General features: G+C 47.6%; 1 protein-coding gene across 1 annotated transcript; it reads left to right on the forward strand.

Annotated features, from left to right (window-relative positions):
- Window positions 1–37: 37 nt before the first annotated feature.
- Window positions 38–20,181, forward strand: DDX27 (DEAD-box helicase 27). The gene is made up of 21 exons (XM_067708386.1): window positions 38–220; window positions 2,241–2,387; window positions 3,570–3,629; window positions 3,908–4,073; window positions 5,373–5,416; window positions 5,534–5,620; window positions 6,302–6,407; window positions 7,857–8,030; window positions 8,704–8,854; window positions 11,513–11,612; window positions 11,732–11,873; window positions 12,759–12,912; window positions 13,740–13,821; window positions 13,934–14,111; window positions 15,829–15,935; window positions 16,142–16,244; window positions 17,814–17,908; window positions 18,004–18,127; window positions 18,649–18,736; window positions 19,845–19,919; window positions 20,051–20,181. Exons 1-21 carry the CDS (start codon window positions 128–130, stop codon window positions 20,067–20,069), a joined length of 2,295 nt encoding a protein of 764 aa, XP_067564487.1. The 5' UTR covers window positions 38–127; the 3' UTR covers window positions 20,070–20,181.
- Window positions 20,182–21,411: the final 1,230 nt, after the last annotated feature.

The raw sequence follows: 21,411 nt of genomic DNA on the forward strand, positions 1-21,411 counted from the left end.
GGCGGGCCAGGGCGGCCTCCGAGAGGAAGTGACGTAAGCACAAGCGCAGTGATTACGCGGAGGTCGGGGAAACAGAAGAGCAGCCTAGCGCGCCGCGCTGGTTTCCGGAAGTGGCTGCTGCGGCGACATGCTTGCGGAGCTGGGTTTAATCGGGACCATAGGCGAAGATGATGAGGTGCCGGTGGAGCCAGAGACTGACTCCGAAGACCAGGAGGAGGAGGTATGAGCCGATCGGGGTGGGAGCGCGGCGGCGGGCAGCCGATGTCCTTGACTGCTTCCCTTCCCCGTGGTGCCTCAGGTCCCTGCCCCCAAGGGCTCAGCAGCCTCTGCCAGGCCGGCAAGTGCCCCTGGGTCTCACCCGGACCCCCAGATCTTCCTCAGTTTGCTCGCCACTAGCTTTTCCTCACCTCCGCGCCTGTGCTCGTGCTATTCTGTGTCGCCTTGGTGAACTCAGTACCCATTCACTGAATTGATATTTAATCCAGGCGCTGTGTCATAGAGATCCAGAGAGAGAGTCAGTCCTGGTTCCTAGTCAAGAAGCCATGGTTATCCATGCGTTCATTAAGTCAGTATTCATTGACTACATGTGCTACACCTAGTGTTAAGCATTCAGGACACAGCAGTGAACAAGAAGGGCAAGGAACACCGCTCTCCTGAAGCTTATGTTGTGGTGGGGAGTTAGAGACATTAAACAGCATGGCAGTTAAAAAGGGACCGGTGTCACGAAAAGGTGCTCATCCTTTAAAGCTCCAGCTCAAGTGTTTTCACCTCTGTGGCCTCATCTGCTTACTGACACCTCTGGTTTGGGTGTCCCTCGGCCTCTACAAATTCAGCTTTTCCAAAGCTGAACTCTGGTCTCCCTCACCCTCCCAACCTGCTTTATCTCAAGCCAGAAACCTTGGAGTTATCCAGCCTCTTTCCCCTCCAGTGTTCTGCAGGCTACCTCAGAAATCTCTCTTAAGCTTCTTTCTCCCTCAGTCCACATTGCTTCCACCCTAGTCCAGGACACACTGCCATCTTGTACCTGGATACCTACAATCCTAACATACCTGGTCTCTAACTGTTTCTCTTGTCGCCCCCCCCCCAAGTGTATTTTCCACTTAGCAGCCAGAATCTTTTTGTTTCTTGAATGGAAAACTGTCACAGAAATATCATCACTTATATGTGGAATCTAAAATACGACACAAATGAACATATCTACGGAACAAAAACAGACTCACAAATATAGGGAACAGACTTGTGGTTGCCAAGGGGGGGTGGGGGGAGGGAAAGACTGGGAGTGTGGGGTTAGCAGATGCAACCTATTATGTATAGGATGGATAAACAACAAGGTCCTACAGTATAGCACAGGGAACTATATTCAATACCCTGTGATAAACCATAATGAGAAAGAATATGAAGAAGAATATATATGTATAACTGAGTCACTTTGCTGTACAGCAGAAATTAAACACAACATTGTAAATCAACCATACTTCAATAAAATTTTTTTTAAAAATTGTCATAGAAAAGGACTGAAGGAAATATGGCAAATGATAATGCTAAACTTCAAGTTTAGCTTGAAGTGCTATACAATTACCGATTTAAACTAGGTACTGGAGAAATGAGATATAATCATTACTAATAATAAAGTTTAGGGTCAGAGTTCTTATGAAATTGTTTAACTCAAGTAAGAAAAAAAAATCAGTATAGCACTTTTTAGCTCTCAGGGTTTTTTCTTCTGTTTATCCTCCTGAAGCCATAGTTCAGCCAGTTCTCCTTCCTTTCCCATTTCCAAATGTATGAGTTAAAAAAATTTGTTGCTGTTGTTATTTATTTCTAACTTAATTGAATTGGGGTCAGAGAACAGAGTCTGTATAATATTGATTTTTTTGAACTTATTGAAGATTTGCTTAAAAGGAATACTATGTGATCAGTTTTTGCAACTATTCCACGTGTGCTTAGAAAGAATGTACGTGCTCTAGTGCAGTGTTCTCTATATGTTCATTGGAATAAAGCTTGTTAATTGTGCTGTTCACATTTTCTATGGACTTACTCATTTTTTTTGTCTGCTTGATCTGTCAGTTATTGAGATGTGTTAAAATCTCCCAGGACAATTGTAGATTATTCTACTTCTTGTCATCTGTCAGCTTTTGCCCCGTATATTTCTGTTCTCTTATTGGGTACCCTCATTTCCTTCTTCTTTTTCCAGTGTTCTTTCATCTCAGTCCCATAGTCATCCTGCCTCTTCCTCTTCCCAGGGGCCCATTGTGCTGGGCAGAAAGCAGAAAGCCTTGCAGAAGAACCGCAGTGCCGATTTCAACCCTGACTTTGTTTTCACTGAGAAGGAGGGGATGTACGATGGCAGCTGGGCCATGGCTGACGTCATGAGCCAGCTCAAGAAGAAGGTGAGACTGACACAGATAGGCAGTTCCATGCCGTAGGCTGTTAGGGTTGGCCAGTGAGCTTCAGGGTCTAATGGTTTAGGAATGCCAAATGTTACATATAAATTGCTTAAAAAATGGACATAGCTATGTTACAATCGTTTATTTTCTAGGTATTCGCTCCTTGTTTTGAGTATTAGAAAGAAACCTTAGTATTAGAAAGAAACAATCTAGCAGGCATCCTCGGTAGTGGTGTTTTTGAAGGCTTGACTCTGCCCCACAGATACTATCACTCTTTGTCACTTGCCAGGTGATCTCATGTGGCCTTTCTGTTTAGGGTCCCTGGTTCCCACACATCACGGCCAAAACTGCCGTGAATGTCTCTGTCATCTGCTTGTTTGCCAAGACCCTGTGCTTTTCTTTGAATCTGGTTAACAAGCTAGAAGGTGCTTAAAAGTTATTTTCCATTTCACATGCTTCTGAGGGAAATACTGCCTGCTCAGGGCAGTTTAATCCAGACCCTGCTGGTCCTTGTTCTGTTTCAAATAAAACAGCATTGCCTTTTCAAAGTCATCTTGAGTGGGTTTTTTTTTCCTTTTCATGTGTACTTCATGTAGTTACCGACTTGGTCTTATAGCGCTTACATTCTAGCAGGGTAGAAAATGACTAGTCAAACAATTAAGCCGTTCCTTATGGCTGTGGTAAGCGCTGTAGTGGTTCAGGGTGCTTTGAGCGTGCATCAAGGGGGCCTGCCATTACCTCACCTTTTGAAAGTTTTAGCAAGATCCAGCGTTACCTGAATTTGCTCGCCTTTCAACAGTTTGATAGGCTAAATTATGTCCGATGGGCAAGGGGAAGAGTTTTTCCAAGTAGCATTCAGATACAATGTGACATCTCTTGGTAACTATATCATTCTCGATATTAAACACCGACAATGTGGGTGTTCTTACTGGTTCCAGGTAATTTGAAGTTTTTTCACAAAAAGACCATTTATTTAATGGTTTTTTGTTTGCTTGTTTGTTTTGTTGTGAATAATCTATGGATTGATTAACTGTCCAAGTCCAGATGAGCTTTTTCTAAAGATGAGCTTTTGTCCAGATGAGCTTTTTCTATATTTGACATCTGAGACCCTACCTTAAGAAGCCCTTTGCTTTATCTCTTTCCCATACGTATGTTTCTTTTTCATCTCTTTATTTTTATCTGTAGAGGGCAGCCACAACATTAGATGAGAAGATTGAGAAAGTTCGAAAGAAAAGGAAAACAGAGGTGAGTAAGCAAAGCAGTTACTTCTCTTTGTAGGTGAGCCCTGAGCTTTACTCTCAGCGTGACCACACCGTTTCTCTTGGAGCCTAGGTTGCAGTACGGCTGGTGCAGGCAGGCTTTCTCTGTGTGCCTGTGGTTCATAGTCACTAAGAATCCGCATAGTTTTCTCCCAGGCCTGGGAGCATAATATTTTTCCCTTCCTTTCCTTCGCTTTCCCTTCACAGGTTCTGGATTTCCTGAAGTTTGTAGTCGCCTTGCTTTATTACAGTTTCTTTCTCTAGGGTAAAGAAGCCAAGTCTGGGAAGTTGGAGAAGGAGAAAGAAGCAAAGGAGGGCTCTGAACCGGAGGAGCAGGAAGACTTTGAAGGGAAAGACGAGGAAGCCACAGAAGATGAAGAATCAGAGACTGACTACTCGTCAGCTGATGAGAACATCCTCACCAAAGCAGGTAGGCAATACTGTCAGAAATGGGGACAGGAAATTGGAGTGTTCGCTTTTACTTTGTAGGTTATCCTATGCTCTTCTACACAGTTAAATTTAAGATCTCTGGGTCGACCGCCTTTCTTTTTTTTTTTTTAATTTTTTTCTTTTTTTAAATGAATTTATTTATTTATTGGCTGCGTTGGGTCTTCATTGCTGTGCACGGGCTTTCTCTAGTTGCGGTGAGCGGGGGCTACTCTTCATTGTGGTGCGCGGACTTCTCATTGCAGTGGCTTCTCTTGTGGAGCACAGGCCCTAGAGCGCGTGGGCTTCAGTAGTTGTGGTGCGCAGGCTCAGTAGTTGTGGCACACAGGCTTAGCTGTTCAGTGGCACATGGGATCTTCCCGGACCAGGGTTCGAACCCGTGTCCCCTGCATTGGCAGGCAGATTCTTTAACCACTGTGCCACCAGGGAAGTCCCGACTTCTTTTCTTTTAGCTTCTCTCTCTTTTTTTTTTTTTTTTTGCGGTATGCGGGCCTCTCACTGTTGTGGCCTCTCCTGTTGCGGAGCACAGGCTCTGGACACGCAGGCTGAGCGACCATGGCTCATGGGCCCAGCCGCTCCGCGGCACGGGGTATCTTCCCGGACCAGGGCACGAACCCGTGTCCCCTGCATCGGCAGGCGGACTCTCAACCACTGCGCCACCAGGGAAGCCCTAGCTTCTCTTTTTCCTTGGGATTTTGGTAGGGTTGTTGTACTTTGCAGTCAGAGTTCACTCTTTTTCTTTTTCCTTTTCTTTTTTTTTTGGTCATGCCGCGAGGCTTGCGGAATCTTAGTTCCCCGAGCAAGGATCAAACCCAGGTACCAGCAGTGAAAGCTCCAAGTCCTAGCCACTGGACTGCCAGAGAATTCCCACGTTCACTCTTTTCCTCATCTCCAGCCCCACACAGCTGTTGACACTTCTATGACTCAAACTTATTTGGGGTGATAGGTCCCCCACCTCAGATGAGTCCAGCCACGTAGTAGGTGTTCCATTAATATCTCTTGCAGAAATGAGTGCTAAAGCATCCTTATATAGCACAGTGGTTGGGAGCCTTGTCTCTGGAAGCTGCCAAGTTTGCTTCCTGTCTGACCTCAGGTGAGTGACTTACCTGCACGGCTGCACAGCCTCCTTTTCTGTGAGGCGACGCTGGTGACAGGAGCTCCCTCAGGTTGTTGCATGGATTCAGTGAGGTGTCCATCTACGTAATGCACTTAGGACAGTGTCTAGCAGACTGAGTGCTCAGGAAGTATGAGCCCTGATTATCAGCTCTCTTTTTCTCCATAGATACACTCAAAGTAAAGGAGCAGAAGAAGAAGAAGAAAGGACAGGTGAGCGTGGGCTTGGACAACAGTGTGCAGCTTGTTTTTACAACCTGAAAGAATTTTAAGGTCATTTAGTTCCCTTTTTGCTGAATTCTCATTCTGTCTTTTGATTTTCTGATGTAGGAAGCAGGAGGATTTTTTGAAGATGCATCTCAGTATGATGAAAACCTCTCATTCCAGGACATGAACCTTTCCCGCCCTCTTCTGAAGGTAGTGGCTTCTTTTGTCAACCATGGGATTCTTGCAGTCGCCCCGTAACCGGGCTGTCTGCCCTAAACTGGGCTCGTGGCCTCCCTGAACTCTGTTGTCCACACAAAGAACCCTCTTACACAGAGGTTTTCGTCTTGGCCTGCACGGCCCTGCCCCTTCGGGGCCCCTCTGATGATGTCTCTCAGCAGCCATTCTGCTCTGGTCGCACTGGCCTCACTGGCCCTCACACAGGCCAGGCATCTTCTTCCTCAGGGCCTTCGTGCTTGCTGTTCCCACCACCTGGAAGATCGTTCCAGAAATCTGGTTGGGGTGCTCTTCGCCTCTTTCAGGATTCTACTCAGTATCCCCTGCTCAGTGAGACCTTCCCTGACAGCCCTTCTGTAAATTGCACTCCTCCCCTCCCCCTGCCCTTGCCAGCCCCCTTGACTGCTGTAGCTCTCTCCATAGCATTTATCTTCATATGACACTTGTTTGTTTTCGGCCTGTTTTTTCTACCAGATTCTAAGGGCAGTGTTGTTCCTTTTGTTTATTACTATATCCTCAGGGCCTAGATAAGTGACATACAGTAGGTGGATTGAATGACTGGGAGGGATTGAAACCTGTTTGGAAACCTGCCTTGTTTGTTTTGTGCTGAGACTCCCCCTCCTCTCCTCTCTGACCCTATCTTTTCTTTTTCTTCAGGCCATCACAGCCATGGGCTTCAAGGAGCCCACACCGATCCAGAAGGCATGCATACCTGTGGGTCTGTTGGGGAAGGACATCTGTGCCTGTGCAGCCACTGGGACAGGTAAAAAGGACAGGGACTTGGGGGTGGGGGAGGGAGAGGAGGAGGAAGAAGGAGGATGTGCAACATAGAATAGACTCTGGGTTGACTTACCAAAAGCCCACTTTGCTAAATATGCAAATATAAATTTTAATGCAATAACATTGTATATTCTGTGTAGTAACTTCCCTTTTAAAAAAATATTAATATATATTTTTCTATTTTTTTTTAAATACTCTTTACTTTTTTTAAATAGGGTAGTCACAGGTTACAGGTTTCAGGTGATCTGGTGAAGGTCATTTTTGTTTAATCCTATCAGGGTGTCTCTGTAACCATGACCTCCTGTCACTCCCATGATAAGCCCCTGTCATAGGAGTAAAGATTTTATAAAAGGGATGTTTATCACAACATTGTGTGTTAGTGCAGTTAATTATATAGTCATGTAATAGAATAGAATAGAAATAGTCATGTAATAAAATACGATGCAACCATTTAAAAAAAGTAGAGTACTTAAAGAAATAGGAAAATGTATATTTTTTTTAAAAGGGAAGTTACTAAACAATATATAGGGTTATTGAATTAAAATTAACATTTCTGTCCATTAAAAAAAAGATTGGTAATATAGATACTGTTCTGGTAATGCTTACCTCTGGTTGGCTGAACTGCGGGTGATTTTTATTGCTTTTTTTTTTATTTTGTATTTCCCAGATTTTTTACATTGACCATGTGATTGATTGATTGATTGATTGATTTTTTTGTTTGTTTGTTTGTTCTGCGGTGTGTGGGCCTCTCACTGTTGCGGAGCACAGGCTCCGGATGCTCAGGCTCAGCGACCATGGCTTATGGGCCCAGCCGCTCCGCGGCATGTGGGATCTTCCCAGACCAGGGCACGAACCCGTGTCCCCTGCATTGGCAGGCGGACCCCCAACCACTGCACCACCAGGGAAGCCCAATTGATTGATTTTTAAAATTTATTTTATTTATTTATTTTTGGCTGTGTTGGTTCTTCATTGCTGCATGCGGGCTTTCTCTAGTTGCGGTGAGCGGGGACTACTCTTTGTTGCAGCGCACAGGCTTCTCACTGCGGTGGCTTCTCTTGTTGCAGAGCACGGGCTCTAGCCATGAGGGCTTCAGTAGTTGTGGCACGCAGGCTCAGTAGTTGTGGCTCGCGGGCTCTAGAGCGCAGGCTCAGTAGTTGTGGTACACGGGCTTAGTTGCTCCGCGGCATGTGGGATCTTCCCGGACCAGGGCTCGAACCTGTGTCCCCAGCATTGGCAGGTGGATTCTTAACCACTGTGCCACCAGGGAAGCCCTAACCATGTGATTTAAAACCAGAAAAAAAGTTTTATGAAAAATAAGTTGCTTCATTTCCCTCTGAGTAGATATTTAGGTTTTCTGTGTGCAGGTGAAAACCTGGACCTGAGAAGGACAGAAGCTTTTCTCATTTTGCTTTCCTGCTGCCCTTCCCTCCAGGTAAAACTGCAGCTTTTGCCCTTCCCGTCTTGGAGCGTCTGATCTACAAACCCCGCCAGGCTCCGGTGACCCGTGTGCTGGTGCTGGTTCCCACCCGGGAACTGGGCATCCAGGTGCACTCCGTCACCAAGCAGCTGGCCCAGTTCTGCAGCATCACCACCTGCCTGGCTGTGGGTGAGTGTCTGGCTGAGGGCTGGCTGCCTCTGACAGAGTGTGGCATGGTGGAGGGGGGATGTGCACCACTGTCTGAGGGTGATGGGTGCAGGAAAGCCTTCATGTGATTGAAACCAGTTAAAAACCAGATGACGTTTTCACAGTAGATAGTGAGGGCGATGGGGAGGGCTTTGACTGAGGCTTCACCAGCCTTGCAAAACGAAACTTCAAAATGATGAAACAAATTTTTTCTTGATACTGAACAAATTTAGGATATAATTTTGTCTTGCATGAATAATGAATCAGATATTTATTGGGGCAGAATCTTTCTGATGATGTTATATGATAGTGTTATCTAACCTTCATTTTACCCTCCTTATACAGTAGGAAATTGTAGGTGATTTAGAAAGATTATCAGTTTCTCAGCTGCATCTCTCAGTTGGTGGACGGTTGAATTGTTGTATTCTGAAGTGGCTTTGTGTCATCATCGTTTTAGATTTTTGCACTTGGCACAATTGTAATTAAATAATCTGTCTCTCCCACCATATCGTAAAATCTGCGCAAGTGGGGCCTCTGTCAGTCTTGTGCTCTGCCGCTTGCTCGGCATCTGCCGCGGGAGCTGGCAGGTAGCAGGGCTCAAGGCCGTACTGGTGGGTGACTCAGCTGGCTGCCTGGTGGGCTTTGCTTTTTGCAGGCGGCCTGGACGTGAAATCTCAGGAAGCAGCCCTCCGGGCAGCGCCTGACATCCTCATCGCCACCCCGGGCCGGCTCATCGATCACCTCCACAACTGCCCTTCCTTCCACCTGAGCAGCATCGAAGTGCTCATCCTGGATGAGGCTGACAGGTACACCTGAAATGGTGGGGTCCCCAGGGCCACACCCCGGGGCGGGAACCTGCACTCTGCCTCGTCCTACCTGGCTCTGACCAGTTCAGCTGTTCACGTTTGAGCCTTTGTCCATCTTAGCCCAGATTATCCTGCTCTTTTTCTGTAATGTGATGGTTAAGAGGGAAGGTAAGTTAAATTCTGGCTCCACTGCTTCCTGAGATTGGGAAACGTTATTTAGAGTCTTAAAGCAAATCTTTTCTTGTTTGTAAGTGGGGGATAAGTACCCACCTCATGCTGTTGAAGAGTCAAGGAGTAACTCCGGTATAGTGCCAGTGCATAGGGAGGATTCAACCGACAGCCTCGATTACTCTGCAGGCTCCCCCTCCTTTCCCGCTCCCTCCTCTTCCCTCCCTCCCTCTCTTCCTTCCTTTCTCTCATTCGTGTCTCATCTGCTCACCTCTTTCCTTCGTGACTCAACAGAATGAACTCTTAATGAACTGGACTGCTGTGGAGGTGGCAGGGTAAGGAGGCTGTTCAAGTTTACTCTCAAACTGAAGCATCTCCAAACTAACCAGGTCCTTAACCAAGTTTCTCATCCTCTGTGCCCCTCTCCCGCTTCCCATCCCACTGAAGGGCAACTCCAGCCTTCTAGTTGTTCAGGCCATATTCTCAGTGCCATTTTTGTCTCCTCATTTTCTCATCCCCCCAGGATATCCATTGGTAAATCCCATCCACACACTCCCACTTTGGGGCTTCTCTTCTGCATCGTTGTTCCCTCAGCTTGGAATGACCTCCTGTACCTCCTCAGGTTTCTGCTCCAGCTGTCACTTTGCTGGCCACTCTATAACAGTTCCTGGGACTTCCCTGGTGGTCCAGTGGTTAAGAATCCGCTTGCGGGCTTCCCTGGTGGCGCAGTGGTTGAGAGTCCACCTGCCGATGCAGGGGACACGGGTTCGTGCCCCGGTCCAGGAAGATCCCACATGCCGCGGAGTGGCTGGGCCCGTGAGCCGTGGCCGCTGAGCCTGTGCATCCGGAGCCTGTGCTCCGCAATGGGAGAGGCCACAACAGTGAGAGGCCCACGTACAGCAAAAAAAAAAAAAAAGAATCTGCTTGCCAATGCAAGGGACACGGGTTCGACCCCTGAAGATCCCACGTGCCGCGGAGCAACTAAGCCCATGCGCCACAACTGCTGAGCCTGCACGCCACAACTACTGAAGCCCGTGCGCCTAGAGTCTGTGCTCCGCAACAAGAGAAGCCACCACGATGAGAAGCCGACGCACCGCAATGAAGAGTAGCCACCGTTTACCGCAACTAGAGAGAAAAGCCTGTGTACAGCAACGAAGACCCGATGCAGCCCCCCAAAATAAATAAATAAATAAATGAAGTATTTTTTAAAAAACAAAAAAAAAAACAGTTCCTCCCTTCCCCCCACACCCCCGCCTCGTCCTTCCCTTCCTGCCTTATGTTCTCTGAGGTGCTACACCTCCTTGACCTCCCGCATTGTTACCTGAATGCTCGTGTGGTGGCTGTGTCCCTCTTCTCCCCAGAACTTCATGTTCGAGAAGGGCCGACTTTGTGTTTGTGTTGCCTGCTGCCACATCCCAGTGCCAGGGCCGTGTCTAGAATCTAGCAGGTGCACAATAGGTGTTGAATAACTGGTAGACTGCCTCCCCCGAGCATTCTTGAGGCCTGAAGGAGGTAAAGGAGATCGTTCTAAGCCAAGGGAACATGATCAGATTTAGGTTTTAAATATCAAAAATATCAATGTCTCAAAAGACCAAGAAAGGCTGTGGAAGTTTCAGACTGAGACCAAAGAGACACGACAACTAAAGGTGATACCTGTCCCTCAACTGCAGCCTGAACTGGACGAGAAATACTGTAAAGGATTGGATGGGTTGAAAAAATTGGAGTCAAAGTAATCTCACACATGACTATTATCTGCAAAGAGAAAGAGGTTCCTTTCCTAGTGGAGAGAGCTGGTAGACACCACTTCAACCAAGTGACCAAACTGCGATGCTGGAACAAACTGTCTGTCTCCGGATGGAGTGAGAGTGAGGTGCACAGCTGCCCCCCACCCCGCTCCCAGCAATGATTGTTGAATCCAGTCACTGGGGGATAATTAGACATATTCAGAGTGTGAAAAAGGATGAGAGGACTTTGTAGACTAAGGGAGACTAAAGAGATGTGACAACCAAGTACAACGTAGGAACTGTCATTCCTGGACTAAAAAAATAAAAAGACAGCTCTAGAATGACGTTTGGGGGACAGTTAGGGAAAACTGAATATACATTGTACTTTACTTTAGATATCATTCAGACACTTGAATTTCTCAGATGTGGTAACGACATTGTGTTTATGTAGGAGAAAGTCACCGTTCTTAGGGAATGTGTGCTGAAATATTTAGGGGTCCGGTGTCATGATATCTGCAACTTAATAGCATATGATTCAGCAAAAGAAAAAAAAGAAAGACTAAGCAAATATAAAACGATAATGATAATTCTTGGTGAATCTTGGAAAAAGGGTAAAATAATGCTAATAAAATAAGTAAATAAATGAGCCTGAAACATAACCAATGACAGTATCGAAACATCATCTGTGCAGTGTTTTCTGTCCTTCATCGATACAGATGCAAGCCCAGTCCATTTCTCTTGATTCCTCCCCTCCCCTGCTTGCCAGGATGCTGGACGAGTACTTCGAGGAGCAGATGAAGGAGATCATCCGAATGTGTTCCCACCACCGCCAGACCATGCTCTTCTCAGCCACGATGACGGATGAGGTGGGCTGTAGGGAACAGAGGGGCGGCGCAGAGGACCCCGGGCTGAGCTGGAGCGCCGGCTTGCCTCCCTCCCTGCCTCCTGACAGGCTGGTCAGCGCCCCTGCCTTTGTGCCTGGCAGGTGAAAGATCTGGCTTCTGTCTCTTTGAAGAATCCTGTCCGGATATTTGTGAACAGCAACACGGACGTGGCCCCCTTCTTGCGGCAGGAGTTCATCCGGATCCGGCCAAACCGGGAAGGGGACCGGGAAGCCATCGTGGCAGGTGAAAGCCCCGGGTGGGACTGAGCAGGGAGGGCTGCTCAGCTCCCCTGAGCTTCACACCGAAGTGTTGGTTTTTCCCCGGCGACTCCTCCATCCGGTCTCCCGTGCCCCAGCGTGTGGTACTGCTGTTCCTCTGCTCCACGAGTTCTTCCTCCCTTTCTTTCGTCGCTTCACCTCCCTTCCACCGTCCAGTCCTCTTTATGTCCTGCTGAACTCCTAGCCACTTCCCTCCAGCTGCCCCTCTGGCCCTTCGTCCAGGCCACTACTGTGTCACCTGGATTGTTGCAGTGGCCTCTGACCTGGCCGTCTGCTTCCACCCTGTCCTGTGGAAGATGCCTTCTCCACACTGCAGACCATTTAAAAGGATCATGTACAAACAAGCATTCGCTCCTGTTCCTTCGCTGTTTAAACCCTCTGGTGTCTTCCATTGCTCTTAGACTGAAATCCATGCTCCCTAGCGAGTCCTGTAAGACCCCTGGACCTGCCCCGGCCTGCCCGGAGCCCCCGGCCTTGGTGCCTTAGCTCATGGCCCTCCAGCCACACCCGCCTGCTTTCGCTTTCTCAAACCCCCCAAGCTTTTGCTCTTTCCTCTGCCTGGAATCTTCCCCCAAATCTTCTCGTGGATGAGACTGCCTTGTCATTCAGCCTAATGTCACCTCCTCAGAGAGGCCAGCCCTGAAGCTGCCGCATCTTCTCTTCATTCTCTCACGGCATTTACCGCCCTTGAGAATTGGGACTCGGCCTCTCCGTCTCTGCCCTGGAGTGGGAGCTCCCCAAGGCAGGGGCCTCACCTGCCACCCCCGAACCAGGCACAGCAGCCGCTTTGCAGGCGAGGAGGGAGGACGTGCTGGAGGCAGCCACCCGCTCACTCTTCTCTCCCTGGCAGCTCTGTTGATGAGAACCTTCACCGACCACGTGATGCTGTTCACCCAGACCAAGAAGCAGGCCCACCGCATGCACATCCTCCTGGGGCTGATGGGGCTGCAGGTGGGCGAGCTCCACGGCAACCTGTCACAGACGCAGCGGTTGGAGGCCCTCCGGTAAAGTTTCGGGGGCTGAGGCTCCCACCCATCCTTCAGAGAGGGCTCTGTTCATTCCAGAGACAGAAAGTACCCTCCAGAGGTCATGTGTGAGCGGTACCAGGGGATACAGTACAGTTCCCCACTTCACAAATTCTAGCCTAACCATTCTAAGGTCAGGTCTTAGAGACATTCAGAACTCTGACTTTGTACAAAATGATACTCTTGCCCCAGGATTTGAGCGTGGGAGCTGCTGAGCGGGGTCACAGCAGGAAATTGACTTGGGATGATGCAGCACACACTCTGATCTCTGCAGCCTTTCCAGAGCAGGGGACATACCCAGGTCTGCTAGAATGAGATCCTGAAGCAAATCCATTCGTATTTCTTGAGCACTTACCTTGCCAGGCCCTGTGCTTTTCCACGTGGTTTCTTGTTTAACTCTCGCAGAATCGAGTCAGCTTGGTAGGCAAGGAGGAACCCTTTAGGACCCTCCACTGGTCCTTATTCACACAGGCAGCTGAGAGTTGTTTCTTAAAGGCTGTTTTCAATGCTGAGGCACTTGCCTCTGCTCTGTGTTATAGTCTAGCTCTGTGGTTCCCAAGCTTCTCTATTTATAGGAATTGCTGTTTAAAGTGGTACACACAAAACTACATTTGCTCTATGTCGTTGGATGTTTGGGGGGCATGTGAGTGTTGTTAGGCTGACACTTAGGATCTGTCTCCACTGCGATGGTCTGTACTCTGCTGCTTGACTCCAGAAGGGTTTGTGTTCTCTTCGCTGGCTCAGGCTTCTGCAGAGTATTGACTGGGGTCAGGTATTCAGAGGAACATGTTTGTGGCTGTTTCCAGGCGCTTTAAGGATGAACAGATTGACATCCTCGTGGCCACAGATGTAGCAGCCCGTGGACTTGACATCGATGGGGTCAAAACGGTGAGCGGGCCCCATCTTCCTTGAGTTTTTGCTGGGAGTCCTTTTGCCTCCTCATGTCCCCCTCTCCCCGCCGACTCCCAGGTCTGACTGATGCTTAACTTTGGCCTTCCAGGTCATCAACTTCACGATGCCCAACACCATCAAGCATTATGTCCACCGGGTGGGGCGAACAGCTCGTGCCGGCCGGGCCGGGCGCTCAGTCTCTCTGGTGGGAGAGGAGGAGCGGAAGATGCTGAAGGAGATCGTGAAGGCCGCCAAGGCCCCCGTGAAGGCCCGGACGCCGCCCCAGGGTGAGCAGGCGTCAGTGCCGCGGCTCAGGGCAGTTCGGGTGGGTGGGGGAGCATCCTAGCTCAGACCCCGAAGGACGGGGCAGCAGGCAGAGGGTAATGGGTGAGAGCAGGCGCTTTGCAGTTAGGAGCCAGATTTGAATCCCAGCTCTGCCACTTCCTTGCTGAGGGGCCCTGGGCAGGTCTCCCCTTGCCTCTCTGGGCTTCATTCTCTGTGTGTGTGAAAGGGACTGAGGAGAGACTTGTGCCCCAAGTGCTTAGTTATAGGTATTCACCAGCCTTTGGGAAGAGAAGGCCTCTTTTTTTTTTTTGCGGTACGCGGGCCTCTCACTGTTGTGGCCTCTCCCGTTGCGGAGCACAGGCTCTGGACGCGCAGGCTGAGCGGCCATGGCTCATGGGCCCAGCCGCTCCGCGGCATGTGGGATCTTCCCGGACTGGGGCACGAACCCGCGTCCCCTGCATCGCCAGGCGGACTCTCAACCACTGCGCCACCAGGGAAGCCCAAGAAGGCCTCTTAAGGCACCACCCCCACTAACCCTTCACCACTTCCTCTTGGTGGGGGCCCCGGATGGGGAGGAAGTCAGCACTTACTCTTTTTGTATATCTTTCATTCCTTTTTTACTCATCTGTAGCGGTCATATAATGCACATCGTTAAAAAAAATTTTTTTTAAGTTACAAAAGTAATATGTATTCAGTGTTGGAAAAAAGTAAATCAAATAAGAGTAAAAATGTAATTGTATGTGAAAGAGCTCACCACTCGTAGCATTTAGATACACATCTTTTCAAGACCTTTTTTTCCATTCATAGGTCTTTTTTTTTTCCTTTCATTTAAAAAAATTTCATTTAATTCATTCAGTCTATTGCTGTTGGTTGTATTCTAAGTATTGGGGATACAGCAGGAAACAAAACAGCTGACGCTGTTGGGAAAAAGACACAATAAATAAGCTAATTGTAGGTGTGATTGAGAACGACAGGAGAAGTGCCTACTTTAGAAAAGCTGCTGAGAAAAGGCCTCTGACAGATGGCATTTGAGCCGAGTCCCGGATGACAAGAATGAGATGGCTGTGGGTGGTCTGGGGACAGAGTGTGCCAAGCAGGGAAAACCAGGGCAAAGCCTCAGAGACAGGAACACACTTGATGTGGGAGTAGAAGACAGGGAGGGCCAGAGGCCCGAGGCCTGTGAGCAAGGGGTAGGCAGAGGTCAGAGAGGTAGGCAGGGGCCATGCTGAGGAGTTTGGAATTTATTCCACGAGCATCAGGAAGCCTTTGGGGAGGTGTTAAGCAGAGCAGCCACACATAAAAAACCCCCCAAAAACCCAGTTTTCTGCGTCACTAAATACCCATCTGAGGGCTTCCCTGGTAGCGCAGTGGTTAAGAATCTGCCAATGCAGGGGACACGGGTTCGAGCCCTGGTCAGGGAAGACCCCACATGCCGCGGAGCAACTAAGCTCACGCGCTGCAACTACTGAGCCTGCGCTCTAGAGCCCGCGAGCCACAACTACTGAGGCCGCATGCCAGGACTACTGAAGCCTGTGTGCCTAGAGCCCGTGCTCCACAGCAAGAGAAGCCACCGCAATGAGAAGCCCACGCGCAGCAATGAAGACCCAACACAGCCAAAAATAAATAAATAATTAAAGAAAAATCGCCGTCTGCGTTGTTTGCATCAGCTACACCATGTTCATCCTTATTTTAAAATCTTTTTCGTTCTTTTCCCCTGAGATGTCATCCTCAAATTCCGGGACAAGATTGAGAAAATGGAGAAGGATGTGTATGCAGTTCTGCAGTTAGAGGCTGAAGAAAAAGAGATGCAAAAGTCAGAAGCCCAGGTGAGGCTGTGAGGAGCGCTCTGGTCCACATGCTGCTTAGTAAGCAGACTGCATGGGCCCCGGCTGGTCTGCCTTCTGATATGCTGTGTCTGCCAAACATATCATCAGAGCCCCAAGTATTTACAGGCAGTGGCTTCCTGCAGCCACCATGTTCTGTATTATCAGATGTAGGTTTCATGGCAGGCATCCTTTTGCTGTCCCCACAGATCAACACAGCACAGTGGCTCCTGGAGAAAGGGAAGGGGGCACCAAACCCTGAGCCTGAAAGGAGCTGGTTCCAGACCAAAGAAGAGAGGAAGAAGGAAAAAAGTATGTTGGGGAGGTTCCTCAAAAAGCTAAACATAGAATTACCATCAGGCCCAGCAATTCCACTCCTAGGTCTATACCCCAAAGAACAGAAAACAGGGACTCAAACAGATACTTGTATGCCAGTATTCATTGAAGCATTATTCACAATAGCCAAAGGGCGGAAACAACCATGTTCATCAGCAGATGAATGGATACACAGAATGTGGTAGGTACATACAATGGGATATTAATTCAGCCATAATGAAGTTCTGGTACATGCCATAAGGATGAACCTTGGAAACATGCTAAGTGAAATAATCCAGACAAAGGGACACATCTTTATGATTCCATTTATAATAGGTACCTAGATAGGCAAATGCATAGACACAGAAAGTAGAATAGAGATTACCAGGAGCCATGGGGAAGCTCTAATGGTAATAGAGCTTCTGTTTGGGATGATGAAAAAGTTTTAGAAACAGATAATGGTGATGATTGTACAATATTGTGAATGTCATTAATGCTACCGAATTGTACACTAAAGAATGGGTAAAATGGCAAACTTTGTTATATATATTTTGCCACAATTTAGAAAAAGTAAGTCAGAAAGATATTTAGATATATATATTCCCTTTTCTCTCCCTTTAAAAAACAAACAAATTCACATTGTCTACACCTTGCTTTTTTCAATGAATTTTGTAGTTTGGAGATCATTTTATATAGGCACATATATAGCTGCCTTTTCTTGTTTTCAGTGGCTATGTGGTCTTCCATCACATAGGTGGATTATAGTTTATTTTAATTAGTTCCCCAATGAGGGACATTGAGGTTGTTTCCAATCTTTTGCTATTATAAACAAGTGATGTAGTAGATAGCTATACAGATGCCCTTTCACAATTAAGCAAGCATATTTGATTTACAAGGTAAGTTCCAAAAAGTGAAATTGTAGGTCAGAGGCTATGTGTATTCATTATTTTGTTAGGGATTGCAAAATTACCCTCCAAAGAGGTAGTACCAGCATTTAAGAAATACTGTCTGTATTTGATGGGACAAAAAATTAAGGTGATGTATGTTAAGTTTCTGTGTTATAAATAGAGTTATAACTATATTGTGGGAAGGGGTGGGAAGTATATCTTTCATAATATGAGGCAGATATATAATGAATGTCTCAAGTAGATTAATTAAGAAATAGTGGAACCAGCAGGTTATTTAGTGAGATGGAGGTAACTGCCAGGAGAGGAGGTGACTGCTGCTTTTCATTTTAAGCCCTTAAATGTATCACTTTTAAGTATGTACACTTCTTTTTTTTTTTTTTTTTGCGGTACCTGGGCCTCTCACTGTTGTGGCCCCTCCCATTGCGGAGCACAGGCTCCGGATGCGCAGGCTTAGTGGCCATGGCTCATGGGCCCAGCCACTCCACGGCATGTGGGATCTTCCTGGACCGGGGCACAAACCCGCGTCCCCTGCATCGGCAGGCGGACTCCCAACCACTGCGCCACCAGGGAAGCCCAAATATGTACACTTCTTATTGTAAGTTTAAAAAAAGATTTTATGAAATGGTACCTGGACTCTCGTGCTCTCTTCTCATCCCAGTTGCCAAGGCTCTGCAGGAGTTTGACTTAGCCATAAGAGGAAAGAAGAAAAGGAAGAAGTTTATGAAGGATGTCAAGAAAAAGGGGGAGATGACAGTGAGTAGCCTCCCCTTTGGAGTTGGGTCCCTGCCTGAGGATGTGGGTCAAGGCTGCCAGGTCTGTTCCACACTTACATGTCATCCTCTCCCCAGGCAGACGAAAGGTCCCAGTTTGAAATCCTCAAGGCACAGATGTTCGCTGAGCGGCTGGCCAAGAGGAACCGCAGAGCCAAGCGGGCCAGAGCAATGCCCGAGGAGGAGCCAGCGAGGGGCCCTGGTAGGCAGATGGGGAACCTGAAGGAGCTGGTAGGAAGGCTCTGCCTGAAACCTGGGCTTGTGGTCAGGGACAAAAGGGGAGGGATGATGATAAGAGCCCACACTTTTTGACTAATGAGTATGTAGGTGTGTACAGCTGTCCTTTATTGGCTCCAAGGGGTGAAGTGACCCCATGTTTAGTAGCATTTGAACACAAGCCTTTCTGATTCTGGAGCCTAAATCCTTACCAGCTGCTGCTTGAAGGAATGGGTCAGGGTGGAATGAGGGGAAGATGTTTTCAGCCCATTTTATGTTTACATGGTCCATTCCACCTTTGGACTCTGCAGGCATCCTTTGGAGTGGTTCTTCACACCTGGTACTTATGATTCCTTATCTCTTTTCTGCTGGGATCTGATGTCTTGCTTCCATGTCAAAACATCAGGCCAGAGCATCCACTGAACTTGGAACCATTACCTTGAGCTTAAGGGGATTTAGGAGCTTGGGACAAAAAGGCCATATCTAACCCATTCTCTCTGTGCACAGCAAAGAAGCAAAAGCAGGTGAAGAAATCTGTATTTGACGAAGAACTCACCAACACAAGCAAGAAGGCCCTGAAACAGTATCGAGCTGGGTAGGGTTTTAAGTCATCATGGAGCTCTTGGTATTCTGATGAAAGCTATGAATCTTCTCCCTCCTTCCTTCCCCACTCCCAATTCTCATATACCTACAGCTTTATAATGCAGGCATGCCTCATTTTATTGTATTTTGCTTTATTGCACTTCGCTTTTTGCACTTCGCAGATATTGCAGTTTTTACAAGTTGAAGGTTTGTGGCAACCCTGCGTTGTCAGATGATGGTTAGCCTTTTTTTAGCAATAGAGTATTTTTTTTTTTTTAATAGAGTATTTTTATTTTTTAAATTTTTATTTATTTATTTTCTGGCCGCACCACACACTTGCAGGATCTTAGTTCCCCGACCAGGGATCGAACCTGGGTCCCAGCAGTGAAAGTGCGGAGTACTAACCACTGGACCACCAGGGAATTCCCAGCAATAGAGTATTTTTAAATTAAGATATGTGCATTGTTTTTCTTTTTAGATGTAATGCTATTGCACACTTTATTAAGACACTATAGTATAGTGTAAACGTAACCGTTACATGCATTGGGAAACCACTAAATCCGTGTGACTTGCTTTATTGTGATACTCACTTTATTGCAGTGGTCTGGAGCCAAACCCTCAATATCTTTGAGGTCTGCCTGTATATAATTTTAAGGGCTCCTGTCTGTCCCCTTCCCCGCCAGCCCATCTGTGGATTCCCAGGGTGAGAGTAAGAGAAGTGTTAAGGCCCTCCTGCCTTGGAGGTGAAATAGCACATTTTTGGTTCAGAAATAGAGCTTTCTCTCAGGGGAGTGATAGAACCCCAAAGAAAGGATTCTGGTGTGCTCTTGGGAATGTGCTTTCCTCCTCATATCCTCTGGGCTGGGGTTGGTGGCTGGGTAAACTAAGTTACCCCAGCAGTTTTATTACATACACAAGAAGGAAGAGCCTCTTCGTCTTGTTTTAGTGCTGGGCCCTGACTTCCATAAACCCATATTATCAGGTGGAAGAACACAGACTTAGAACCTCAGGCCCTGAAAATGACACATCTGTGGTGCTGCTGCTTTGTGTGGGAGCTGGTAGGATGGGGGGTGAAACATTGCCTGCTTGTCCAATATTTTGCCATCTTCTCTCATTCACAGCCCCTCCTTTGAAGAAAGAAAACAATTGGGCTTGCCCCACCAGAGACGAGGAGGAAACTTTAAATCTAAATCCAGGTAATGTTTATAGTTCTGGAGGACCAGAGGCTATGAGTGGGGTTGGAGAGGAAAGCTTTCCTGGGAAAGGAGCTTCTCCTTCCTCTTTCTGGTCTTAGCGTTGGTCTTTACTCTGCTCATTTTCTTCATAGGTACAAGAGGAGGAAGTAGCCGTGGTGGCCTGAAGAAGTTCATGGGGCGGCTCTTAGATCCCTTCTTTGTGGGAAGTCATCCTGGTTTGGTCTCTCTTTTCTGTTTGTAAAAAAATTATTTAAAACTTTAATACATCTTTGTCATTTGTACATTAAAGAAACGGAAAAGTTGGGGGTGGTGGTGGTACATAACTGTTTCCTAAGCATCCTAAGCATCCTTGTCAGCAAAGGTTCTTTCCCGTTTTTTTTTTTTTTTTTTTGCGGTACGCGGGCCTCTCACTGCTGTGGCCTCTCCCGTTGCGGAGCACAGGCTCTGGACGCGCAGGCTCAGCAGCCATGGCTCACGGGCCCAGCAGCTCCGCGGCATGTGGGATCTTCCCGGACCGGGGCACGAACCCGTGTCCCCTGCATCGGAAGGCGGACTCTCAACCACTGCGCCACCACGGAAGCCCCAAGACTCCTTTCTTGATTAGCTTTCACATAAAGAAAATACTAGGGGGCTTCCCTGGTGGCGCAGTGGCTGAGAATCTGCCTGCCAGTGCAGGGGACACGGGTTCAGGCCCTGGTCCAAGAAGATCCCACATGCCGTGGAGCAACTAAGCCTGTGCGCCACAACTACTGAGCCTATGCTCTAGAACCCACAAGCCACAACTACTGAGCCTGCAAGCCACAACTGCTGAAGCCCGCACGTCTAGAGCCCATGCTCCACAACAAGAGAAGCCACCACAATGAGAAGCCGCATGTAACAACAGAGTAGCCCCCACTTGCCGCAACTAGAGAAAGCCCGCGCGCGGCAATGAAGACCCAACGCAGCCAAAAATAAACTAATTAAAAAAAGAAAATACCAAATGGAAGAAGTATTTTTGGGAGGCTGAAGAGACCAGTCTAATTGTATATCTTATCCTTCTGTCTCTTCCCTCCATAGCACAGTCTACGTCGTCTGCTAGCTTGGCACTGCCATATATACTTGGTATGCATCTCTATGCTTGTAGAGGAGCTGGGTGTGGAATAAGGATATTCGTGCTAGAAGTTCTGTCAATGTCCTAAAACAAAAAGCTGTCATCTATTGAGCACCAGCCGTGCGCCAGACATTTCTGTGTACTGAGCACTGTTTCATTCAGTTCACTACAGCCCTATGAGGCAGGTACTGTTATCCCCATTTTGCAGATAAAGAAACAGAGGCTTAGAAAGATGGAGTAACTTTCCAAAATTGCACAGTTGGGAATTCAAGTTTTTGAAATCGTGGTATATCTCAACCTATACCTTTACTATGGTGTGGAAGTGCTACTGGAGAGACGGAAGCTCAAAGGGGACAGAAAGGGTACCACATAGGGGCTTACCTGGTGGTCCAGTGGCTGAGA

This window comes from Pseudorca crassidens, chromosome 15 (assembly GCF_039906515.1).
Source record: "Pseudorca crassidens isolate mPseCra1 chromosome 15, mPseCra1.hap1, whole genome shotgun sequence".
NCBI lineage: Eukaryota > Metazoa > Chordata > Mammalia > Artiodactyla > Delphinidae > Pseudorca > Pseudorca crassidens.